At 35.7% G+C, this 21,607-nt stretch overlaps 1 protein-coding gene and 1 long non-coding RNA gene across 2 annotated transcripts in view; both read left to right on the forward strand.

The window, feature by feature from the left end:
• LOC309643168 overlaps positions 1 to 21,607 on the forward strand; it is a 385,106-nt gene that overhangs the window by 158,267 nt on the left and 205,232 nt on the right. The window lies entirely within an intron of this gene.
• The window catches only part of RTKN2 (rhotekin 2), a 196,721-nt gene that overhangs the window by 36,015 nt on the left and 139,099 nt on the right, over positions 1 to 21,607 (forward strand). Inside the window, exon 3 of the mRNA XM_082425538.1 lies at positions 12,437 to 21,044. Coding sequence (XP_082281664.1) covers positions 21,042 to 21,044 — 3 coding nt within the window. The 5' untranslated portion in view covers positions 12,437 to 21,041. The remainder of the gene's footprint in view (positions 1 to 12,436; positions 21,045 to 21,607) is intronic.

Below are 21,607 nucleotides of genomic sequence, written 5' to 3' on the forward strand. Positions count from 1 at the left end.
TCCAGACCAGCCCAAAATTTCCAGCTGAATACCGTCAAGCAAACAAAATTTGGGGAAGTTTATTTTGTAGCAATAGGTAACCAGAACAATTATCTCCTAGGTTAACTGGTCATTGATCAGCACACCACTATTAAGCAGCATAGTCTGTTTGATAGATAAGAAAATGAACCACAAAGTTACACAGTAATGCAGGGCTAGAGCTTGATTTCAGCTATTATTGAGAACTGTGTGTTCTTTGTTCACTATGACATCTTTTCATGCTGGTCATAAAATTTCCAAACTAGAATATTAAAAATAACTAAGTCATTGGCTATTGGTTATTGAAATTCATTGATCAAACTGTATTCTCTGGAGCCTTAGGGTTCCAAAAAAGATGACTCAAGGCTCATCCTGGGAGAGGAAGCAATAGGGGTAGAATGGCCAAGCAGGGGAGGTTCTGGCCCTGTTTCAACCCAAATTTGTTCTGCCTTTAGTAGCTGTATAAAGTGTGTTGATATTCCACTTACGATATGTTTTTTAAAATATGTTTCATTACTAAAACAAAACTAACAAAAAAGTTTCAGAGTAGTGATGTCATCCAAAATCCTCATTTTAAAATTAAAAATCCATGTCCTGACAAACAAAGCCTTGTTTCTTGCCCAGAGTTATATCTAGTTATTGGCCAATCAAGTTCCATGATTCCTATTACAGTGATTTTATCATGATTATACAATTAGCCTGTGTCATGCATATTAACAACACCCAAGACAGAGATGAGTTTATTTATCCAATTAGTATCTACTGAACATCTATCAGGTACCAGCTCCCATACCAGGTCCTGGAGATGTGGTGTTGAACATGATGGGCAAGGTCATCGCTCTTATCAGGGTTACCACTCAACAGGAAATAATTATCACCCAGTCATCCATGAGCTTCGTTTCCATAAATGGCTTTGTCTTCTGTCTCCATCGTATTCATAACGAGAACTATCCATAAAGAAAATGTTAAAAGTCACATCATTTAGTTTCTTGCTGAGGACAAAAGGGGAAAAGGAAGGAAGCAGGGAACTATAATGATCTAGAAACAGGAATAATTAGGTTCCAATTAAGCAGAGTAGGGCCATTATATAAAAAACAAGGCAATCTAGAGTTTTTAAATTCCTATAAAGTTGCCAAAATGAATTTTCAAGAAGTCTTATCCACTTCTTTGTGTTGTTTATTCAGTTTTGTTGAGAACATCTCAATTATTCCAGGAAGGTTTTAAGTGCTACATGTTTCGGGTAGCATTTATATAACATATTTTATAAAGATCAAACTAAACACAGGTAGGAATGTGAGATAGTTTTCAAAAAGAAGTAGGCTACTTAAGAGGGAATGTGGATGTGGGTGATTTCTGAGCCTCCACAGGTATAGAGCTAACAAATAAAGTATCTCATCAGTCCAGTCTTAAAATTCAATCTCTTCAGGTCAACCAATTGCAGAACCTGTGAACCAAATAACTCTTAATGACTGAGTTAACACTCGGACTCTTTATTTTTGAAGATTCAAAAGGGATAGTTTACACTTTCTATTTTAATTTAAAGTTAAATAGATAAGGCTCTGCTTGAACTCTTGAGAAAGTTTAGCTGTAGGAACAATCTTTCCAACTCATTCTCTTCTTTAAAAGACTTCAGTTTTGGCACAATCATTTTCAATTCATCCACAAATCCTTTACTTTGCACAGTCCGTAATTTCAAGCCGAAAGCCTTTTTCTTTGTTAATAGAGAAAGCTCATTTATCTGGCACTGTCATCATGAAGTAGTGTGTTATGGCAAGCTAAAATTCCAGAGAGTGACCATTTTTACTACATATGAATTACTAATTTTCACATCTATAAAAACAAACCAGAATATCACACACAACTGTATACTGATGATTTAACCTTTGGTGGTTCAAATGGCACAACAAAGATTGAGCCTCAGCATCACATCTTAAACATTTAGTCCCACTGACTACAATAATAGATATTAATGACGACAAATATTGGGCTGCGTCTCCACTGATATGAGAACAAAACTTTGAAGTCTTTTAAAATGAAACTTTTATATGAGCTTTTACTTCCATTTGTCTAGAAAGCATCCTTAAAAGGAAAAAAAATGAACTTCATACACACACACAAATACACACATATAGTTACATATATTTATCTATCTCCCCACATTAGAGATGAAACCTGTGATTACAGCCTGTATCTTGAAGCTTTATATATCAAGCTCCTAGCACAGAAGCACAACCCAAATATGGTACTCAATGAATGTTTGTAAAGAGAATAGATAATAAATAATATTTTATCACATTTCACTTACATCAATTAATTTTGTTTTGTTTTGTTTTACAACAATCTTATGACTGAAAAAGGTTGACTACAAAAATGAGGCTTAGAATATTTGTCACTATTACAGCTATAGTGTTATTATGTAGTGGGCCCAGAACTGGACTTTTCTGACCAAATCCTGGATGACCACACTTGTCTAGAGTCTCATGATTCACCCTTAGGCCTGAAGTAGAAACCTATCTTTCCTAAGACCAGGGATCTCCCCTCTTTAACTGAGCAAGTCTGCCCCCTAGCAAGGTGGAAAAGGCTGCTGAGTAGGTAACAGGGAGTATCTGCCACAACGTTCTTACGCAGGAAATTGAAAACCTTCTGTTGCTTCCACCCAGTTTAAAAAAAAAAAAAATTATAGTATCTAGAACCCTTCCTGGCCACCAGTATTATTACGTTCCTACCTTTTCATCTTTGTCCCATCCCTTCCACAGGGCTAATGACTTCAGTCCTCTCCCCTTCTGAGCTGGACAGCCCTTCTGGGTGCACCGTCACTTCTTAGCTGTCCATCTTCCCTGCATTGACCCCTGACAGCTTCCACTTCCCAGGGCCGCCCTATGGGCAGCTCCTGTTTCACACTCCAGGCCCCCCTACTGTGGAAAATAGGACCTATACAAATTAAACACTCTTCTATGTGTCCTAAATGTGAATTCCTAAGAGGAAAATCATCAGTAAGTCCTAATGACTACATCAGTCAAAATTGAAACAAAATATATTACATCCACTGAAACAAACTATATTAGAAGGCACAATTTAGTAGTGAAATAATTTCAGAATTATTTAAGTAGAATTCCTAAAAGATAAATTCTCACTCTACTGACTTGAATCAAGATTTCAGTCCTTCACGGAAGCAATCTAAATGTCCATCGACAGATGAATGGATAAAGAAGATGTGGCACATATATACAATGGAATATTACTCAGCCATAAAAAGAAATGAAATGGAGGTATTTGTAATGAGGTGGATGGAGTTAGAGTCTGTCATACAGAGTGAAGTAAGTCAGAAAGAGAAAAACAAATACAGTATGCTAACACATATATACGGAATCTAAGGGAAAAAAAAAAAAAAAAAAGGCCATGAAGAACCTAGTGGCAAGACGGGAATAAAGACACAGACCTACTAGAGAATGGACTTGAGGATATGGGGAGGGGGTGGGGTGAGATGTGACAGGGTAAGAGAGTGTCATGGACATATATACACTACCAAATGTAAAATAGATAACTAGTGGGAAGCAGCCGCATAGCACAGGGAGATCAGCTCGGTGCTTTGTGACCACCTAGAGGGATGGGATGGGAAGGGTGGGAGGGAGGGAGATGCAAGAGGGAAGAGAAATGGGAACATATTGTATATGTATAACTGATTCACTTTGTTATAAAGCAGAAGCTAACACACCATTGTAAGGCAATTATACTTCAATAAAGATGTTAAAAAAATAAATAAAAATAAATAAATAAATAAATATTACAAAAAAAAAAAGATTTCAGTCCTTGGTCAGCAGTCACCACTGGACATGTAATTAGATTCAAAATAACACATTCTAAATTGGTCTCTTAACTCTCGCAAATTGTTTTCTGCCCCTCAGCTTTACCCCTCAGCCTCTACTTCTCCCTGGATTGTTCCAGACTTGTATCAGGATTTCACCTCTATTATTAGCCTAAACTTGTTTTTTAAATGACGATCAAATGTCAGGAAATTGGTAGCGTGCTGCCTGATTCTGTGTTGCGCAGTTTGGAGAGTGGATGTGGCCACAATGTGGAGAGCAGTCAGTGGGGCTGTAGGAGGGAGACGAGAGAAAGCAGGACAGAGTCCCCTGTCCCTGGCGTGCATGGAACATCTGTTCCTGTATATTAAATGGCGAATCAGACTCACCACAGCGCTATAAACCAACTTCTGAGGCATAATTGGGTAGTTAACATTCAAAAGAAATAGTAGGCTCTGTAAAAACAAACAATTTTCTCTTGGCAAGTGGGAAATTACTATTGAAATTTTGTATAAGATTAAATAATCTCTTATCACCATTTCAACAGTGGATTTCAAAACAAACCTAAAAGTGTTCTGTCTTATTTCATTTGGTCTTACATTGATAAACAGATTGGTGGTCCTCTCCTCTCCACCTCCCTGCACATAGGGACATGTGTGGTGTACATACATTCATTAAACAGAAGTTGACCATCTATTATGGGCCGGACACTGTAGGTAGAGATGATAATGTTCAAGACCAACAAAATGCCTGCTTTCAGGGAGGTTACATTCTGGTGGGATGTGACTATAAATAACCATCATACAATAAATGAATAAGCTATATATGTATACATATGTAGAGCATTCATACATATATATGAATGCTGTGTACTGTATTATATAGAAAACATGATGGATGAAATGAAAAATATATACATATTAAAAATATGTATATTATATATCTAATTAAAGCAGATTTGAGAGCTACTTTAGATTGGGTGGTAAGAAGCCATCTCTAAAGAGGTGTTATTTAAGATGAAATCTAAGAAGCAGCCAGCCACAGAAAGGTCAGGAGATCTTCATTCCAGGAAGAGAGAACACCTAGGCCAAAGGCTCTAAGGGAGAATAAGTGACACACTTGAAGAACAGGAAGGTCAATGGCTAAAGCAAAAAGGAAGAGGGGGATGAAGTTGGTGAGGTGGGCAGGTCCAGGACCTTGTAAGCTGAGGTAAGGTATCTAGGCTTTATTCTACTCCTTGCCATACAGGATTCATTTTATTTATCCATTTGATTGTTGATAGGCATTGAGTTGTTTCCAATGCTATGATAAAGGATTTTATAATGAAAGGGTATATCTACACCTTCCTATCTCCTTTGGAAACACATACCCCGCTAACACCTAACACATGCTTTGTTTAGATAATAAGAAAGTATATCTAGGGCTTGATAGCACGTTTTTACATTTTAAAAGTAATATATGTTATTTCTTGAAATATAGAGGAAAAAACTACAAAAAAAGAAAATCATTATTACTAGTATCCTATCACCCTGATGTCCTAGATACCCTCCCTTTGTCTCTGAAAATCCATTCTCCACCCTACTTTGAGCTCTGGAAGCCTGATCTGCATAGGCTGCATTAACCAGCCCCCTTTGGCTTCTGGACTCCTATTAGACTTGGCTAATGGGAAGCACCAGCCAGAGATTGGAAGTATGGAAAACAGAGAAATTGAGGCATTTATTCTCCTTGTTCACTTCCTGCTAGATCTCCATGGATTGGCTGTATCTTTCTATAAAAGGCCTCAGCTTCTGTTAGACGGCCCTCTCCACATAGCCACTCTCTGGGTTCTAACAACTATTCTTTTTAAATCCTTCCTACATCTTTGTAAATAGTCCCTTTATTAAATTCTCCACAAAATACCTGGTCTGAGTGTGCCAATCGTAACTGTCAGGAACCTGACTGATAGACCAGAGATAATATTTTCTGTATTTATTCCAATATATTTCCAATAACTAACGCATAGTTTGGATCATTCTTTTGTCTCTTAATATTTTCCCATATTATTAACTATTATTTGAAAATATTACTTGCATGGTAATATTTTTCCATTTATGATTTAAGCATTCAGTAATTATTGAACACTTAAATTATTTCCAATTTCTTGCTGTCGTGATATGATGAAAAATATCTGTATTCTTACCTTTCTGATTAAAAAGCTCTTTCCTGGGCTTCCTGATGGCGCTGTGGTTAAGAATCCACCTGCCAATGCAGGGGGCATGGGTCCAGGAAGATCCCACATGCCTCGGAGCAACTAAGCCCGTGCACCACAACTACTGAGGCTGCGCTCTAGAGCCCACGAGCCACAACTACTGAGCCCACGTGCCACAACTACTAAAGCCCGCATGCCTAGAGCCTGTGCTCTGCAACAAGAGAAGCCACCGCAATGAGAAGCCCGTGCACCGCAACAAAGAGTAGCCCCCGCTCGCCACAGCTAGAGAAAGCCCGCATGCAACAATGAAGACCCAACGCAGCCAAAAGTAAATTAATTAATTAATTTAAAAAAAATAAAAAAGCTCTTTCCTTACTCTGAGGTTATTAAAATATTCTCCTATATTATCATCTAAAGCTTTATTGTTTTGCCTCATATTTAGATCTACAATATAACTATAGTGGAATTTTCTTTCAGGACACCCAAGCTGTCCCAACACCATTGATTTGAGTGACCATCCTTTCTCCCTTGGATCTGCAGGGCCACCTTTTTCATGTTATATGTCCATATATACGTAGCTTTATTTCTAGGCTTTAGTCTGTTCCATTGGTTTATTTATTCTTGTGTCAATAATACTATATTGTTTGAATTAACATGACTTCATAATAAGTCTTGATATCTAGTACAGTAAGTCCTTGTACCTCTTCTTTTTCTAAATTGTCTTGGCTATTATTTATTTTTTTTTAGGAAGATGAGAGGTGCTGAAGGATTTCCTGTTTTGTTTTTGATTTTATTTTTTAAATGAACATACAATAACATTGAATTTTTTGAGGGATACAGTTTTATGAATGTTAACACAACTATAGATTCATTTTATTACCACCCAAGTCCGGATATAGACAGCTTCATGACCCCAGAACTCTCTCATGCTGTTCCTTTGCAGCCACCTTCTTTCCCACCCCAGCCCCTGGCAATCACTGATCTCTTCTCTATTGGTAGCGTTTTTCTTTTTCGAGAAATTCGTCTAAATGGAATCATACAGTATGTAACCTTTTGAAACTGCCTTCTTTCACTGAGGACAATGTCTTTGCTATTTATCCAAGTTGTTGCATGTTCCCTTTTATTGCTGAGCAGTATTCCATTGTTTGGATGTACCAAAGTTTGTTTAAATATTCACCCTTTGGAGGACATTTTGGTTGTTTCCAGTTTTTACTGATTATGAAGAAAGCTGCTATAAACATTTGTGTATGGGTTTTTGTGTGAACATAGATGTTCATTTCATTAGGGTAAATACCTACAAGTGCGATTGAGGGATAATAACTGTATGTTAGACTTTGTAAGAAACTGTGAAACTGTTTTCCAGAGTGCTTCTACCATTTGGTATTCCCATTAGCAATGTTTGATAGTTCCAGTGGCAGAGCACTGGACATTGTCTTTTTTTTAAAGCCATTCTAATAGTTTGAAGTGATGTGTCATTGTGGTTTTAATTGGCATTTCCAAGTGACTAATGATGTTGAACATCTTTTTATGTATATATTTGCCTTCTTCTCTTTGGTGAAGTGTCTATTCAAGTCTGCTTTATTTATTTATTTTTGATTCACAGAGTTTATTTTCTTATTGTTGAGTCTAAGAAATTCTCTCTATATATTGGATACAAGTCTTTTTTGTAGGATATGTGATATGCAAGTATGTCACGCTCATCTGTAATTTGTCTTTTCATCCTCTTAACTGTATCCTTCACAGAGCACAAGTTTTTAATTTGAGAGAGAACTTTGATGCTGGTGGTGCGCCAAAGATGGCTGAAGCAGTAGTTGTGGTAAAAATTCCCTGATGGCCTCAGGGCAATGTGGTGCCCGGGGTGTCTGTGATGGTGGTTGTAGGGGTCAGAAAAGGAAGGCCTGTGTGACCTTAAGTGGTCACCGTCACGGTCTTGCCCTCCAGGTGCAGCCCAAGCATGTGAATAGCAAGTAGTAGCAGCCAAAGTGGTAAGAGAAGAACAGATTAGAACAATACTGTCTGGGGTTTACGGAGTGACATCTTAACAGACTTCCCCTAATGGCATGGAATTCAGAGGAGGGGGAGGTCCCTTTTGTGCAGAGTGGTAAATTAAAATGAGTTCTTTGATCCCAACACATATTAAATGGTAGTAATTTCTCCTTTTCCTATCCTGGGTGTTCCACTTCACCAGCTGCAGCAAGTTGACTATCCCATTAGCTTAGTACTACCTAAGAACACTCTGTCTTCCAAAATAATTACCTTGGGTTCATCTACAAAAGGCTGAAACTTTCCAATAAAAGCAAACACAAAGAAGTGCTTTAAACAAGCTGTGTGTGCCCTATTCTCGTAGTTTCCTATGTCAGATTCCCAGAGAAAGTCCATTATTCCTCCAGATGAGTTTTTTTGATCACTTAAACAAATAGAGCATTCCGTTCCTCTCATGATTTGTCAAAATGAATATTTTCAAATTAATGTATCACACAGTTAATAAGTATGGTATTATTGTTTTCTTATAAATTTGTTATCAAACTTTGGAATAATCAGGCCCATGGCAGCAGAATAGATCTATACAGTTTCAAATATTTTCAAAGCTTATTTCTATTCCTACCATTCTAATTTCTGAAAGAATGACAGAAGCATAATAAATTCCTCCTTTCTTGAACATAATTTTTCAAAGCTAATGAGAAATATAGGACACTAAAAATGTTAAGCCTCAAAACTGAAATCTTTCAATATTTGTCAAACAAACATTAGCTTTTGTCCCATGTAATAGACAGTGGGATTTTCCATTGCTGTTGATGTTTTAGAGTAGTGAAAAGAAGGTGGGAAAGAGATGAGAATCTTCTTTATTTCTATAGAGGAAGATGTTTTCTATCATGAATTTAAAATGTATATAAATATAGGTCTATTCCAAGTTAATATTAACATTAAGACGCATTTTAGAATAACATAAGTTTAAAAGGGGGGCTTGGGACTTCCCTGGAGGTCCAGTGGTTAAGACTCTGCGCTTCCACTGCAGGGGGCACGGGTTCAAAGATCCCGCATGCTGTGTGGTGTAGCCAAAAAAAAAAAACGGGGCGGGGTTATTTTGCAAAAGTCCTTCTTTGATAACATGGCCAAAGTCAACAGTCAAGATGAAGAATAAATCCGTATTTATTTTTTAATGATTTTTAAAAATTTTTTATTTATTTTTTGGTTGCATTGGGTCTTCGTTGCTGCACGCGGGCTTTCTCTAGTTGTGGTGAGCGGTGGCTACTCTTCGTTGGCAGTGCACTGGCTTCTCTTGTTGCAGAGCACGGGCTCCAGGCACGCGGGCTTCAATAGTTGTGGCTCACGGGCTCTAGAGTGCAGGCTCAGGAGTTGTGGTGCACGGGCTTAGTTGCTCCGCGGCATGTGGGATCTTCCCGGACTAGGGGTTGAACCCGTGTCCCCTCTATTGGCAGGAGAATTCCTAACCACTGAGCCACCAGGGAAGTTCCTAAATCCATATTTATTAAACAAAAAGTATTAAGAGATGAAATGCTCTCTCTCTTTTTTCTCTCTTTCTTTTTAAAGAATACATAGGTGATAAATTCAGGATGATCAGTAATCTGACTGAGGTATTCTTAACCTGTCACCATAGGATCTTTCCCAGAAGAACTTTTCTTTCCTCAACTTTAACCTCCTTACATTATTTCTGCTTCCTTACTTTCTCCTCTTCACTTTCTGAACTTCACTGTACTGTGCAGTGGTGGTGCAATAGGGGCTTAGTAATTCAGCTTTTCACAGTAAGTATAGTAAACACGTTCCAGCATGTAGGTAAATGAGTGTGAATGGATCCTTGAAGCCTCAAAGGAAGGCCAAGAGAATTTTAGCTTTCAGAAGATGTATTATCAAAACAAAACAACTCAGGAAAGCACCAAATGAACTTTTGACTTTAACAACATAGCTTCTTGGAGAACTCAATTGAGAGAAAAATAGTAAAATGTATCCCTGGGAAATTAGTTGTTAGCTATAAGGCAGTTAATTTTAGGGGAACATTTTCCAAATGTGATCATTTTAATTATGTTATTCAGTGTTTAAGTCTTTTTTTCTGGCAATAATTAGAAAACCGGGTAAGTTGTCACTTCATTTCATCATTGATCAAGATTAGTAATTCTTCGTTTTTAGGTCTTTATTGTATCAATTGGAGATATTTGTAACAAGAAGTTATAATAGAATAATCAGATTCTAAATCTGTAAAGGACCTTGGAAAAGTCCTATCCACCCTTTCCCTACTTCCCAATCCACACCCTGTTAATTTCCTGATGTGAATACAGAGAGGCTAGAACACTTGTCCAAGGCCACTGGCAGAGTTGGAAGTAGCCTAGACTTAGCCAAATGCTTCAAGAGTTTACCTGCCCCTCTGACTTAGCTCATGGTGTTCTCATCATCTCAATTTTTTAAAACTTGGTTTTCATCTCACTCACTCTTGGAAAGTTTTTTGGCAGAAACTGATGCCTCTCCTTTGCCGTTCTCTTGTAAAACCATGACACGCAGTGCACATGGCATTTATCTTCTATGTTGTAATCACAGATTTCCCTTTATCTATCTCCCTCACTAGACTGGGATGACAGGTATTGTGTTCTGAAATTCTGTATCCTCAGCACCTATGTAATATCCTGGATTGTTCCAGGAAATGATATAGAACTCAAGTCAGATTCATCTGACTAAATCCTAGGACTGCTTTCAGAACTCTTTTGAAGGAAGTTATCCTTAGGCTGAAACCATAGCAGTAAATATGATGTTAGTCTGAACCTGCCTGGGGCCACTACCTGGAGCCTGATAATGAAGCCAACACTGAGGAAAACAAGAGTTGTGAAAAAAACAGATAAATATTTGTTAATATCCCTCAAGCTTCTGAACATTGCGATGCTTGAAATCAGCAGTATCAATTAGAATGCTTTGGGCTATAAATAAAGCATTCCATTACAATGAGCATTTCTCTTCCTCATATAACAAAGAGTTCAGGGGTAGATTGTTCTAGCAATGACTCAATAGATCAAATTAGGGCTCTTGGCCCACACATCTTGTCCAATCACTGCAGCATCACATCTTCACACAACCATGCCCAAAGACAAGAAGGAAAAGTGGATTCTCCTTAAGGACTTTCTCTTTTTATAAAGAAGGAAAGTTTTTTAAGGGCCCTAAGTTGACTTCTCCTTATGTCTCACTGGCCAGGATTGGGTCACATGCTCATATCTAGGTCAAGGGAGGCTGGGTAAGGGCAGATCTGTCATTTTTCACCTCCACAGTGAGAGACAGGCTCTTCCAGCAAGCAAAAGAAATGGTAGTAGGGGGAGGTAGACCACTAGCAGGGTCTACAACACTGATTTTCCACGGGTTTTTCAGGTACATGAGGAAAAATATTTAATTTATTTAAGACTCTTTGAGTCAGTTTCTGTCCCTTACGACAAATCACGTATAACAAAATATTTCATTTTACACATTTATCTTTTTATTATAAATTTTTTACTATTTAAGATAAATTTCTTATAAATTATATACCATTTCCAAAGAAATAAAAAATTATAAAGATTATAAAGGCTATTTTTTTTTTTTTGCTGTCCATATTTTCAGGAGACCCAAACATTCTTGTATGTTAAGTAGAGCATTCATGCACTTACTGAGAAGATAATTGAGCTATTATCTCACAAATAGGGTTTTGGTACAATCTCAACATGAAATCAGTTAATATTTTATAGGATTATTCACTGTTATCTTGTTTTTGATCTCTGAGATTAGAATTTAAGATTAGTGTGCTCTTTTATCCACCACACATTCTGCAAATGCATGTCATTCCATTGCTCACTGTTTAAAAGAAATTCACAGAAGAAGAACATAGAGTATAAAGACATAAAAGCTGTACTCAGTTGACTGGCAGAATTGGGACTCAGAAGTTTTCTGTACTTCACAAGAAAAAAAAAAAAAACTTGGCCACTTCCAGTAAAAAATGTATTTCTTTAGTGTATTTTTCAGTGACTAACTTTTAAAGACTTGAACCATTTGTAAATTAGATATTCTTTCCAATTTTTTTTCTTAATGATGTTGCTTTATTTTTTTTAAAAGCCAGGACAGATGGCTTTTTTATTTTCAAATTTAATTATAGCTGTACATGTGAGAAGCAAACTTGTCACTGCCTTTTGCATGAATTTTCTCAAAATTTTGCAGACAATTTTATACATACTAAATTTTCTCAGGTTTCATAAAGGGTTCAGAAAATAGATATCAGCAGGACAGCTGGACAGATTTGGAATGAGTAGTATTAAAAAATGTGCTTTGTACCCCAATCACAATTATATTGAGATATCAAACTCTTATGAGTATAATTATATTTTAGTGAATAAAAATATAATCTGATCAGGGAAGCAAGGTGAATGCTAATCCTAATTGCAGTGTTTTTTTTTCAAAGAAACTTAATTTAATGGATGGACTATTTGTTTAGCTTCAAAACATGTTCATTTGGCTTGAGGCACACCCTGACAACAAAAAGAGTGGGTGATCATTTTTACCGAGGACCTCTGAGAAATGGAAGAAAAAGAGACATCTAAAAGTCTATACACATAGACTTAATATAACTTGAAGCAGAATGACACTTCATGGGAAAAATCTGAGCTTTTTTTACCAGCTTCCATGAACCTCCAGGAGACCATGGCGTGCAAATAATTGCAGTTTTGAACTCTCTTTAAAGTCATTCAAAATTTTAAAAAATCTATGGTATATCTCAAATCATATGTTAAATATCATTAAAATTGATGTAATTAATGCCAACAATTACTGCCTAAAATGTGAAGATGATAAAAATATTTAGACAAACTAGAAAAAGTTGGGGAAAAAATCAAGCTTGAACTTGACTGGGCCTCTAGAGTTTCTCAACCTTGGCACTGTTGGCACTTTGAGCTAGATAATTCTTGTTGGGGCAGGGGGCCTTTCCCATGTATCGTAGGATAGTTAGTAGTATCCCAGGTCTCTTCCCACTAGGTGCCAATAGCACTCACTTCCAGTGTGACAACCAAAAATGTCTCCAGGCACTGACAAATGTCCCCTGGGGGCAAAATTGCCCCCCCCACCCCCCACTGAGAACCACTCCTCTGGATCCAACTACCAATTTACAAGAAATTCAGAGGACAGAGGAACGGGAGATGCAATCAACAAAATATACTCTGTGGGAAATTCTACAGATCAAATGACCTTGTTTTTTCTACAAATAAATTGCAAGAAAGAAAGAAAAAGAGATTAAAAGAGACTTAAGAGGCATCAGCCAATTGCAATGTATGGAACGTATTTTCACCCTGATTCCTACAAAGTATAAAAATATTGTGCAACAATAAGAGAACTATGAACACACTGAATGGATATTTGATAATAGTATGGAATTATTGGAATTGTGTGATTGTGGCTATGTCCCTAAAAAAAGATTTTATCTTTTAGAGAGCCTACTGAAATACTTTCAGAAGACATGATATGGAATTCGGGATTTGCTTCAAGGTTGATCCAGGAGGGCTGGGGCTGGGAGGAGGGGGCAACTTAAATAAAACAAGACTGATTATGAGTTGATAGTGTTGAAGTCAGGTGATGGGTTCATGAGAATTCACTTAATTAGTTTCTTTTACTTCGGATTATGTTTAATATTTACCATAATAAATAAGTTAAAAATATTTAGACATGTCTTTTCGAATAGTTTTAGCCTCATACACTATCCCTATAGTAACAGCTTAATTTTTGTACTGAGTTATCAATTAATAAGTTAATTGCCCAGAGAAGAACACAATGCTTTTGCTTTAATCTATATTGGTTGGCTCTATTGATCAACTTAAAATTATTGCTAAATCACTGTCTTATATTAGGTAGACAGAACAAAATCTGACACAATGCTCAGTATAGTTTTCAGGTAGTGTCCCCCTCAACCCTGGGGTCCCACAGAAGTACTTTCAGAAATATTTGATTCAAATTTCACTTTTTAAACACTTTTCCCAATTATTTTTTTAAAACTGTCATTTAAAAAAATCCAACTTGGAGATTTACCTACCTGTTAGCATATAAGTAAAGTTAACTTGATTTTCCTGACACTGAAGAGTGAAGTTACTTCTGCCATCACTGTTTAATTGAGTAAAGAACATACTGCAATTGCAAGGTGAGTGGTTAAAAAGTAGTACAATTTCCATTACTAGTTTGTGTGAATTCAAAATTTCTCAGCATTTTGTAACCCTCCTCAAATGCAAATATTTAAAGTACCTTATGACTGCAACTTGCAATACTAATATCCAAATATTAATTTTTTGTTATCCTTGATCATTGTATAATACTATAGAAATGTTTTCAATTATACTAAAATAATTGTGTGCCAATCAAATGCCGTATCATTTACTTTATACATTTGAAAAAGTAGTGCTAGAGCAAGAAGTTTGAATATCAATGTCCATGTAGAAAGAAAATCAGGAGACCTAGTGAGGCCTGGACATCAGGTTTGAGGAAACATACCAGATGCATCTGAGGCAGAACCACATTTCAAGAAATGAGGCCTTACATGTTAGAAATTTCATTCCAGTTAGAAGCTCCATAAGGTCAGGAATCACATCTGGGTTATTCACAACTGTATGCCCAAACCATTACCAACGAATGGCTTGTGAGAGCTTTATTTCCCACCTGAATCTCCATTAGTTCCCACCAAGACACTCTAAATTCCAAATTAATTATTATTTGCAAAGTCTCTAATTCATAGTTTATATAAGTTTCTCGAAATGATAGTTATTATCTAAGCAGATTCCAATTCCATTTTTAAATGTGGTAAATATTTAGAAAATGTAGAAAACACTTAGAAAAATGGCATGCTTTCCTAAGCATACCATTTATTCAGCATACTAGGGTCCATAGATACAATTTAAGAGTAGAAAAATAAGCCATGAAATCAAAGCCATTAGGAAAATATGTGCTACTTTTAAGTAATGTAGGTGAGAAAGGAATTGGCCCCAATTAAGTTAAATGATAAACTTAACATTAAGAATAACTGGTTGGGGGACTTTCCTGGTGGCACAGTGGTTAAGAATCTGCCTGCCAATGCAGGGAACACGGTTCGAGCCCTGGTCCGGGAAGATCCCACATACCTCGGAGCAACTAAGCCCGAGCGCCACAACTACTGAGCCTGTGCGCCTGGAGCCCTGCTCCGCAACAAGAGAAGCCACCGCAGTGAGAAGCCCGTGCACCACAACCAAGAGTAGCCCCCGCTTGCCGCAGCTAGAGAAAGCCCATGCCAGCAATGAAGACCCAATTTAGCCAAAAATAAATAAATTAATTAAAAAAAAAAAGAATAATTGGTTGGTAGAATTTTCAAAAAAGAATTGTGCTTTCAGGATAATGATTCTGCTTATCTTTATCCTGCAATTATTTTCACAATTTTTTCCATTTTATTATTCACCGGTAACTTAGCAATTGCTAAATGAAGTGGTAAATTCTATAAATACATGAAGGGAATGACCTTTCTCAAATACAGAAACTATGGAAGAGCTTAAGCCTCTGTCAAAAACCCAGCATCTCTTCAACATGCCTAAGATTCAAAGGTTTAATTCTTATTCAACATTTCAGATCTGTATTATTTATTATAGCTTGTTAGATAATATGACTCTTGCTAGTATTATCTCCTCTGCTAAAAGAAAATTCAAAGAGTCTGATCCTTAATCTCTTGGACTCTAGCCTAAATTAATGACAGATTTGTGTACCAAACATGAAGTCATAAAGATCCAAACCAGAGTACAAAATAATTTAAAAATTAAGGATGTTAATGTCCCCTTTTATACTTTTAGCTAAACATCTTGAAAATAAGTTTCCCCTAATCAATAGTGTAATAATGAGAATGATGTTTGTACCATGAAGTCAAATATGATTAACTTTAGAGTAAATCAATTTTACAAAATTTATTAGAAGTAGAACTAATAAAATTACTGTGGTATTATCATATTAGTATATGATAATTAAAGAGAAAATGAGCATATCAAATTTAAAGGATCAAAACATGATTTATAATATCCATAAGGATTAATAACTTACAAGAGAATCACTCATTTCTTTAAACAGCTTTGGTTTATTAAAAACTAAAAGTGTGAAATGACTAGCACTCATTTCATATTGACCTATTTTAGAAAAAATGCAAGTTGATTATTAGGAAAGCAAATGAGACCCAAGAGAAATAATCTATCCTAATTGATTATTAGTTAATTTTGACTGGTTATTCTTGCTAGACATTTGTATGAAATTATTAACATTGAAAGTACTTCAATAATTTAGCCAAGTATTTGACACAAGTTATTTTAATGATACATGAAAGACATCTTGTTAACATTCTGGAGTGAATAATGTTATTCATACAATCATAAATATGATGATCATAATAATAGATTCAGATTTGTAGTCTCATTTTTTAAATTGATTACCATGGCATCAGACCGACATTTTATCTAGTTTTGTATAAGCTTTTGATATTAACCTTGTTAATTTGGGGTTTGTAGCCACAGAAATGAATAATAATGATCCCGAGGAATTATTTAATTCAACATACAGAATTTTATAAAGTATATGGGAGAATTGAGGCTGAGGGTGAAGGTGGCAAGGCTTTTTCTTATACTTTTCATCTGAAAAATCAAATACATAAAATTAAGCAGGTAAAATCCTATGTTGGTTATACTTCTAACGGAAACCTTTCTCTAATAAAACCTGAAAATGAATTCAACAACACTGAGGCTGACTCTTGACTTTAGGGAGAGAGAGATGTGACTACTGATCAAGAGCTCTATCTTAAAAGCTAGATTATGCTTTATTTTTGAAAAGAAAAATTGCTGCTACTGCTAGGAAGAAAAAAATTACTTTCTCAGTGGACAAATGAATATATTTGTTTTTTGGTTAGTGCAGCTGTACCATAGTGCAGTCAAGGAAGCATTTTATTTAAAAGACATTACAGCTGTCACGACCCCTGAGCTCCTGGTGATTAATGAATCTTATATAAACTATGACAATTGGATATGGAAGACTGGAAAACAAGTGGCACAGCAGGATCTTCAATACTAGGCATCTTTTCCTTCTCACTCTTTTCTTTCCATTTAACTGTCTACATGTCCAATAGGACATAACTTTTAGGCTCACAGCCTGAAAGAGAAACCATAGCAGGAGCCTTTCATATATTTCTGTTGATGTTGATGAACATGAGGAGATGGCCATTGGGGAAATCATAAATTGCTACCGGGGTGAAACCTTTACCAATACTGTAAGCAGTCATTTTAAAGTGATGGAAAAATATTATGGTAGCCAACCATTAACAACCAATTCATGTCCTTCAGTAAATGTTATCATCAAAAAGGCCACATCAGAAAACCACTTTATGAAATGTTCTTTTGTCGGATATAGGAATTGCACCTTAAGATGCCTTATAGTATATATCAATGTTTATACAAATACATAATAAATGAAAGCTAGCAATTTATCATATTACTAAAGATCTTTAGGAAGAGATTGCCAGTATGCCTCAGTAGCATATTAAAGGTATTTAATAAGAAGTAAATTCTTTGTTATTTTTATAACATTTTATAATCATTACATTGTTTCTATCCTCTTCTATAAAATTGTGGAATAGAACTAGATAGATAATCTCTAAGGCTTGTTCTAATTTCTAAAATTCTGTGATTGAATCTTTTTTGCTCTGAAAGTCCTATAGTACATTTTAGTAATAGTCACAAAAATTCTGACCTGATAAGCCATAAAGAATTGACATCAACCCAGATCTTTTTTTGCTAACATTGTTACACAATACATTTTATTCTATACCTTAGAAAAACATAGTATAGCATCTATCTTGTTCATCTGGTGATAATTACTAAACCATTCTCATATTCAAAATATGTATTGTAAGATCTTCTATTTATTTAATAAATCTAATCTGTTATTCTAGTAAGATGAATTTTCTGGGACAACCTACATTTTTTCAGGGGGAAATATTTTGTTTGAATAATAAAAGGTGATTGACATTATCAGTTTGAATAAAAAAGGTGATTAACATGCTTAGTCAACAATTAGTTTGTTTCCCCTATTAATGAATTAAGGCATAGAAAAAAAATAAGATACACTAAGGGCTTTTAAGAATTTTGAAAATTCTACAGACATCTTCAACTTATAAAACTTATATTTGTTAAAACTGCAGTATGTTAAAAATTAACTTATAGTAATCCTGATTTTTTAACCATTATTTTAATTTTTTTAATTTTATGAATTTGAAACACAGTTAATAGAGGCAAATTTAGTTTCAGTAAATAAATATAATGTGCAAAAGGGGAAACTAATTTCACATTAGGTAATAAAATACATATCATTTTGTATGTAATTTCTATAATTAGCTTGAACATAAGAAACTATTAAGCAAAGATGTGAAGTAGAACTCAATTAAATAAAAACTATGCAGAAAAATAAGATATTAGGCATTGGGAAGAAAATTCTTTCAACAGGGAAACTACCTCATCTTTTCTATTTAGTATAAATATCCTTTCTCAGTACAGCAACATTTAAAAGAATATTTTGGTTAGATATTTTTCAAGTATAAACCAAGCGTATGATTAGTACATAGAATTCTTCAAAGTATTTAGAGCTACACATTAAGGAAGGTACACATTAAACCTGCATGTAAAATCTCGGGTATTATTTATACTATGCTAGGGAGAAAGAGTGACATTGTTATATTAACATCTACAAAGCAACAAAATGAAACTCCAAAAGGTGAAGATATTGTTAGGACCTAAAAAATACAGATGTACATGTAATGACTATATGCTTTGGCATGCACAAATGTCCTTTCAAGAACTTAGAGCCACATTATTTGAGTTACAAGTGGCAAGTTTCTTGTTAATGCTATACTATATACTATTCTATACTTTACTTATTTCAACTAAAGAGTTTAGTGCATGTTTTACAAAATGAATATTTTTCTGTAAGTAGCAGAGAAATGATTTGAAGAAGTAACTCAGCGTTTCATGTATAATTATTCATCACACATCATCATCATTACTGTGATAGCACCAGTCAACCTAGCACTTTATAGAATTAGCATGGAGCCCCACCCTACCTTCCTGGCCATTCATAACACAGCAAATGGCAAGCCAAAAATAACATTCCCATAAGACCCAGAATTCTCTCTCACGGACAGCTCTAGTGACCAGTTTACGGCCGTTGTTAATCAGTGAAGAACATCTCAACTGGCTCACACACTTTGCAAAGTGGTCAAAGGATTCTCCTGCCTTTAGGTTTTCAGAAAATAATAGAAACGGCATTTTTACAGGACTCTATGATTCATTCTTTCTAATGTGAGGATCTCAATGGAAGACAAGGGTCAAGCCCTTCGAACTCAGAATGCAGGGGTGAAGGAAAGGCAGATGGAGTTTGAAAACAAAGCAGTTTAATAAGCTTGACTCTGAAATTTGTGGTAAACAAGCCAACTCAGTGCTCACCTTGACATCACACAAAACAAAAATGTAATATATTCTAAGGCCAAAATAAACTTTTTTCTTCTAAAATTACCTTTGGTTTTACTTTTGTTAGTCACAACTTTTTAACTTACAATAAAATTTCAAAAGCATTAAAGACTCTTTAAAGAAGTTTATGGTTGTAAAAGAAGGTGTGCATAGTTATTTAGCTACTTTAGATGGAAATATTACTACTTCATGCTGAAATTATCAAGTCATTCATTCCACTGTTATCTGATTTAAAACTAGAGTTTTCATAAATTCCCTAATGTTTTCTTCTTGGGATTAGGATTATACAGGGGAGAATAAACCAATTCAGTGTTGTTAATGATACTACTGGCATATATTTGCACATGCTTTACATTTTTCAAACACTTTCACAAATACTGGATACCAAAAAAAAAAAAAAATCCAGTGACAAGGGAAGAATGATTAATCCTATATCACAAGTGATGAAACTTACATTTACAGATGTCAAGTGATTTGGTGCATAGATATTCGGTGGCAGGGCTAAGACTGTAGTTTAAATACCATCTCTTAGTTTGGTACTTGTATCAATCAGGATGGGCTAGGTAATGCTGTAGTGACAAACAATCCCCAGATCCAGAGGCTCAAAACAACAAAGATGTATTTCTTGCTCCTAATATATGTCCATCAATAGATGTCTGTGGGTTCTCCAGTTCTCTCACTCCGAAACCCAGGATTTTGTACCATCCACTATCTGTTAGGTTGCCTGTCACTGGGACAGAGGGAAAGAAAATTATAGCAAATCACATACTTTCTCTTAAAGCTGCTGCACAGACACTTCTGCTCATGGTTCATCAGCCAAAGCATGGCTCTTAGGCACAGTTAACTGCAAACAGGCAAACCTAGGAGCAAGGGAACCAAACCAAAAATATTTTGTGAATGTCACTGATTACAACAGTCAGTCCTATTAGGCACTAAACATTCAATTCACTCTTCTTCCTATAGGCAATATGTACTCACCTGTCCCTGAAGGAGAAAACCCAGAAGTGCCTTTCAATGAGAACATCAAGTTCAAAGAGCAGAATCTATGGGTGATACAGTGTAGTCCCTACATCAGGAAGAAACATGCTTCATGTCTGAGTGTGGCTCTGCTTGATCCAAAAAACTTATGAACTAAAAAGGCAAGTCATCAGTTCCCTAAACATCCAGTATACACTGGTAAACTTGTGTTCAGGGAAACCTCAATAACTATTCCCTGGAGAAAAATAGGAGACACAGCAGTTGCTGGTGTGTAGCAGGTGTGAAATCCCAGTAGGCAGATATTGTAAGGATCCTTTATCCCAAGACAAGAGAAATGTTCCTTGATTAGACCCGGAAGGGGCTTCCCAGTCCATTTATTCTCCATGGCTCTCTGTTCTAACCTTTGAAAAATGCTGTCTTTTCCATTTTCCTTTTTGGACACATTCAAAGTGAGCATCAGAATATGACCTTGTTAGGACACTGAGCAGCTTCTTCAGGTGGCTACATGTGCAGAAGGAGAAAAGCAAAGATAATATGGTGAGTTTTCCTTAAAATCAAACATGTGCAATTTGACTGCTTTTTATTCTGTAATTATTTACTTCTTATATTTGTGGTGTTCAAATACACTTTCTTGTGGACTTCTATATCAGCAGCATGGTGGACTTCATGAATAATGGTTCCTCTCACTATTAAGTTTGCATGAAACATAAATTTTGCATAAAATATAACTTTTGTAGCATTGCTGAGATCTCCAGAAAGAAGAAAAATCTCTAAGGGACTAAAATTAGAAAAACAACAAAAATAACCAACCAAACAAAAAAACCTTGAGTTGAAACCAGAGCTGTAAGCTATACGTGCACACATGCATATGCACACACATACAAAGGGTTTTGCTTTGTCACTGGCAAGTATAAGGACCTGTACCTGAGAACCTTATATTAAACTTAAGAATCTGGCCTGACTGGTCTTAGGTACCTAGAGCCTTTTGGCTCCAAGCAGAAGCATAGGCAAATCCTCTCTGGAAAAAAGTCGAGATTAGCTGAATTTGAACACAATGAATACGACGATGGAATAAGGTTTAACCTCTGTCTAATTGTGGT

Source organism: Balaenoptera physalus (assembly GCF_965194825.1).
Source record: "Balaenoptera physalus genome assembly, chromosome: 14".
Lineage (NCBI taxonomy): Eukaryota > Metazoa > Chordata > Mammalia > Artiodactyla > Balaenopteridae > Balaenoptera > Balaenoptera physalus.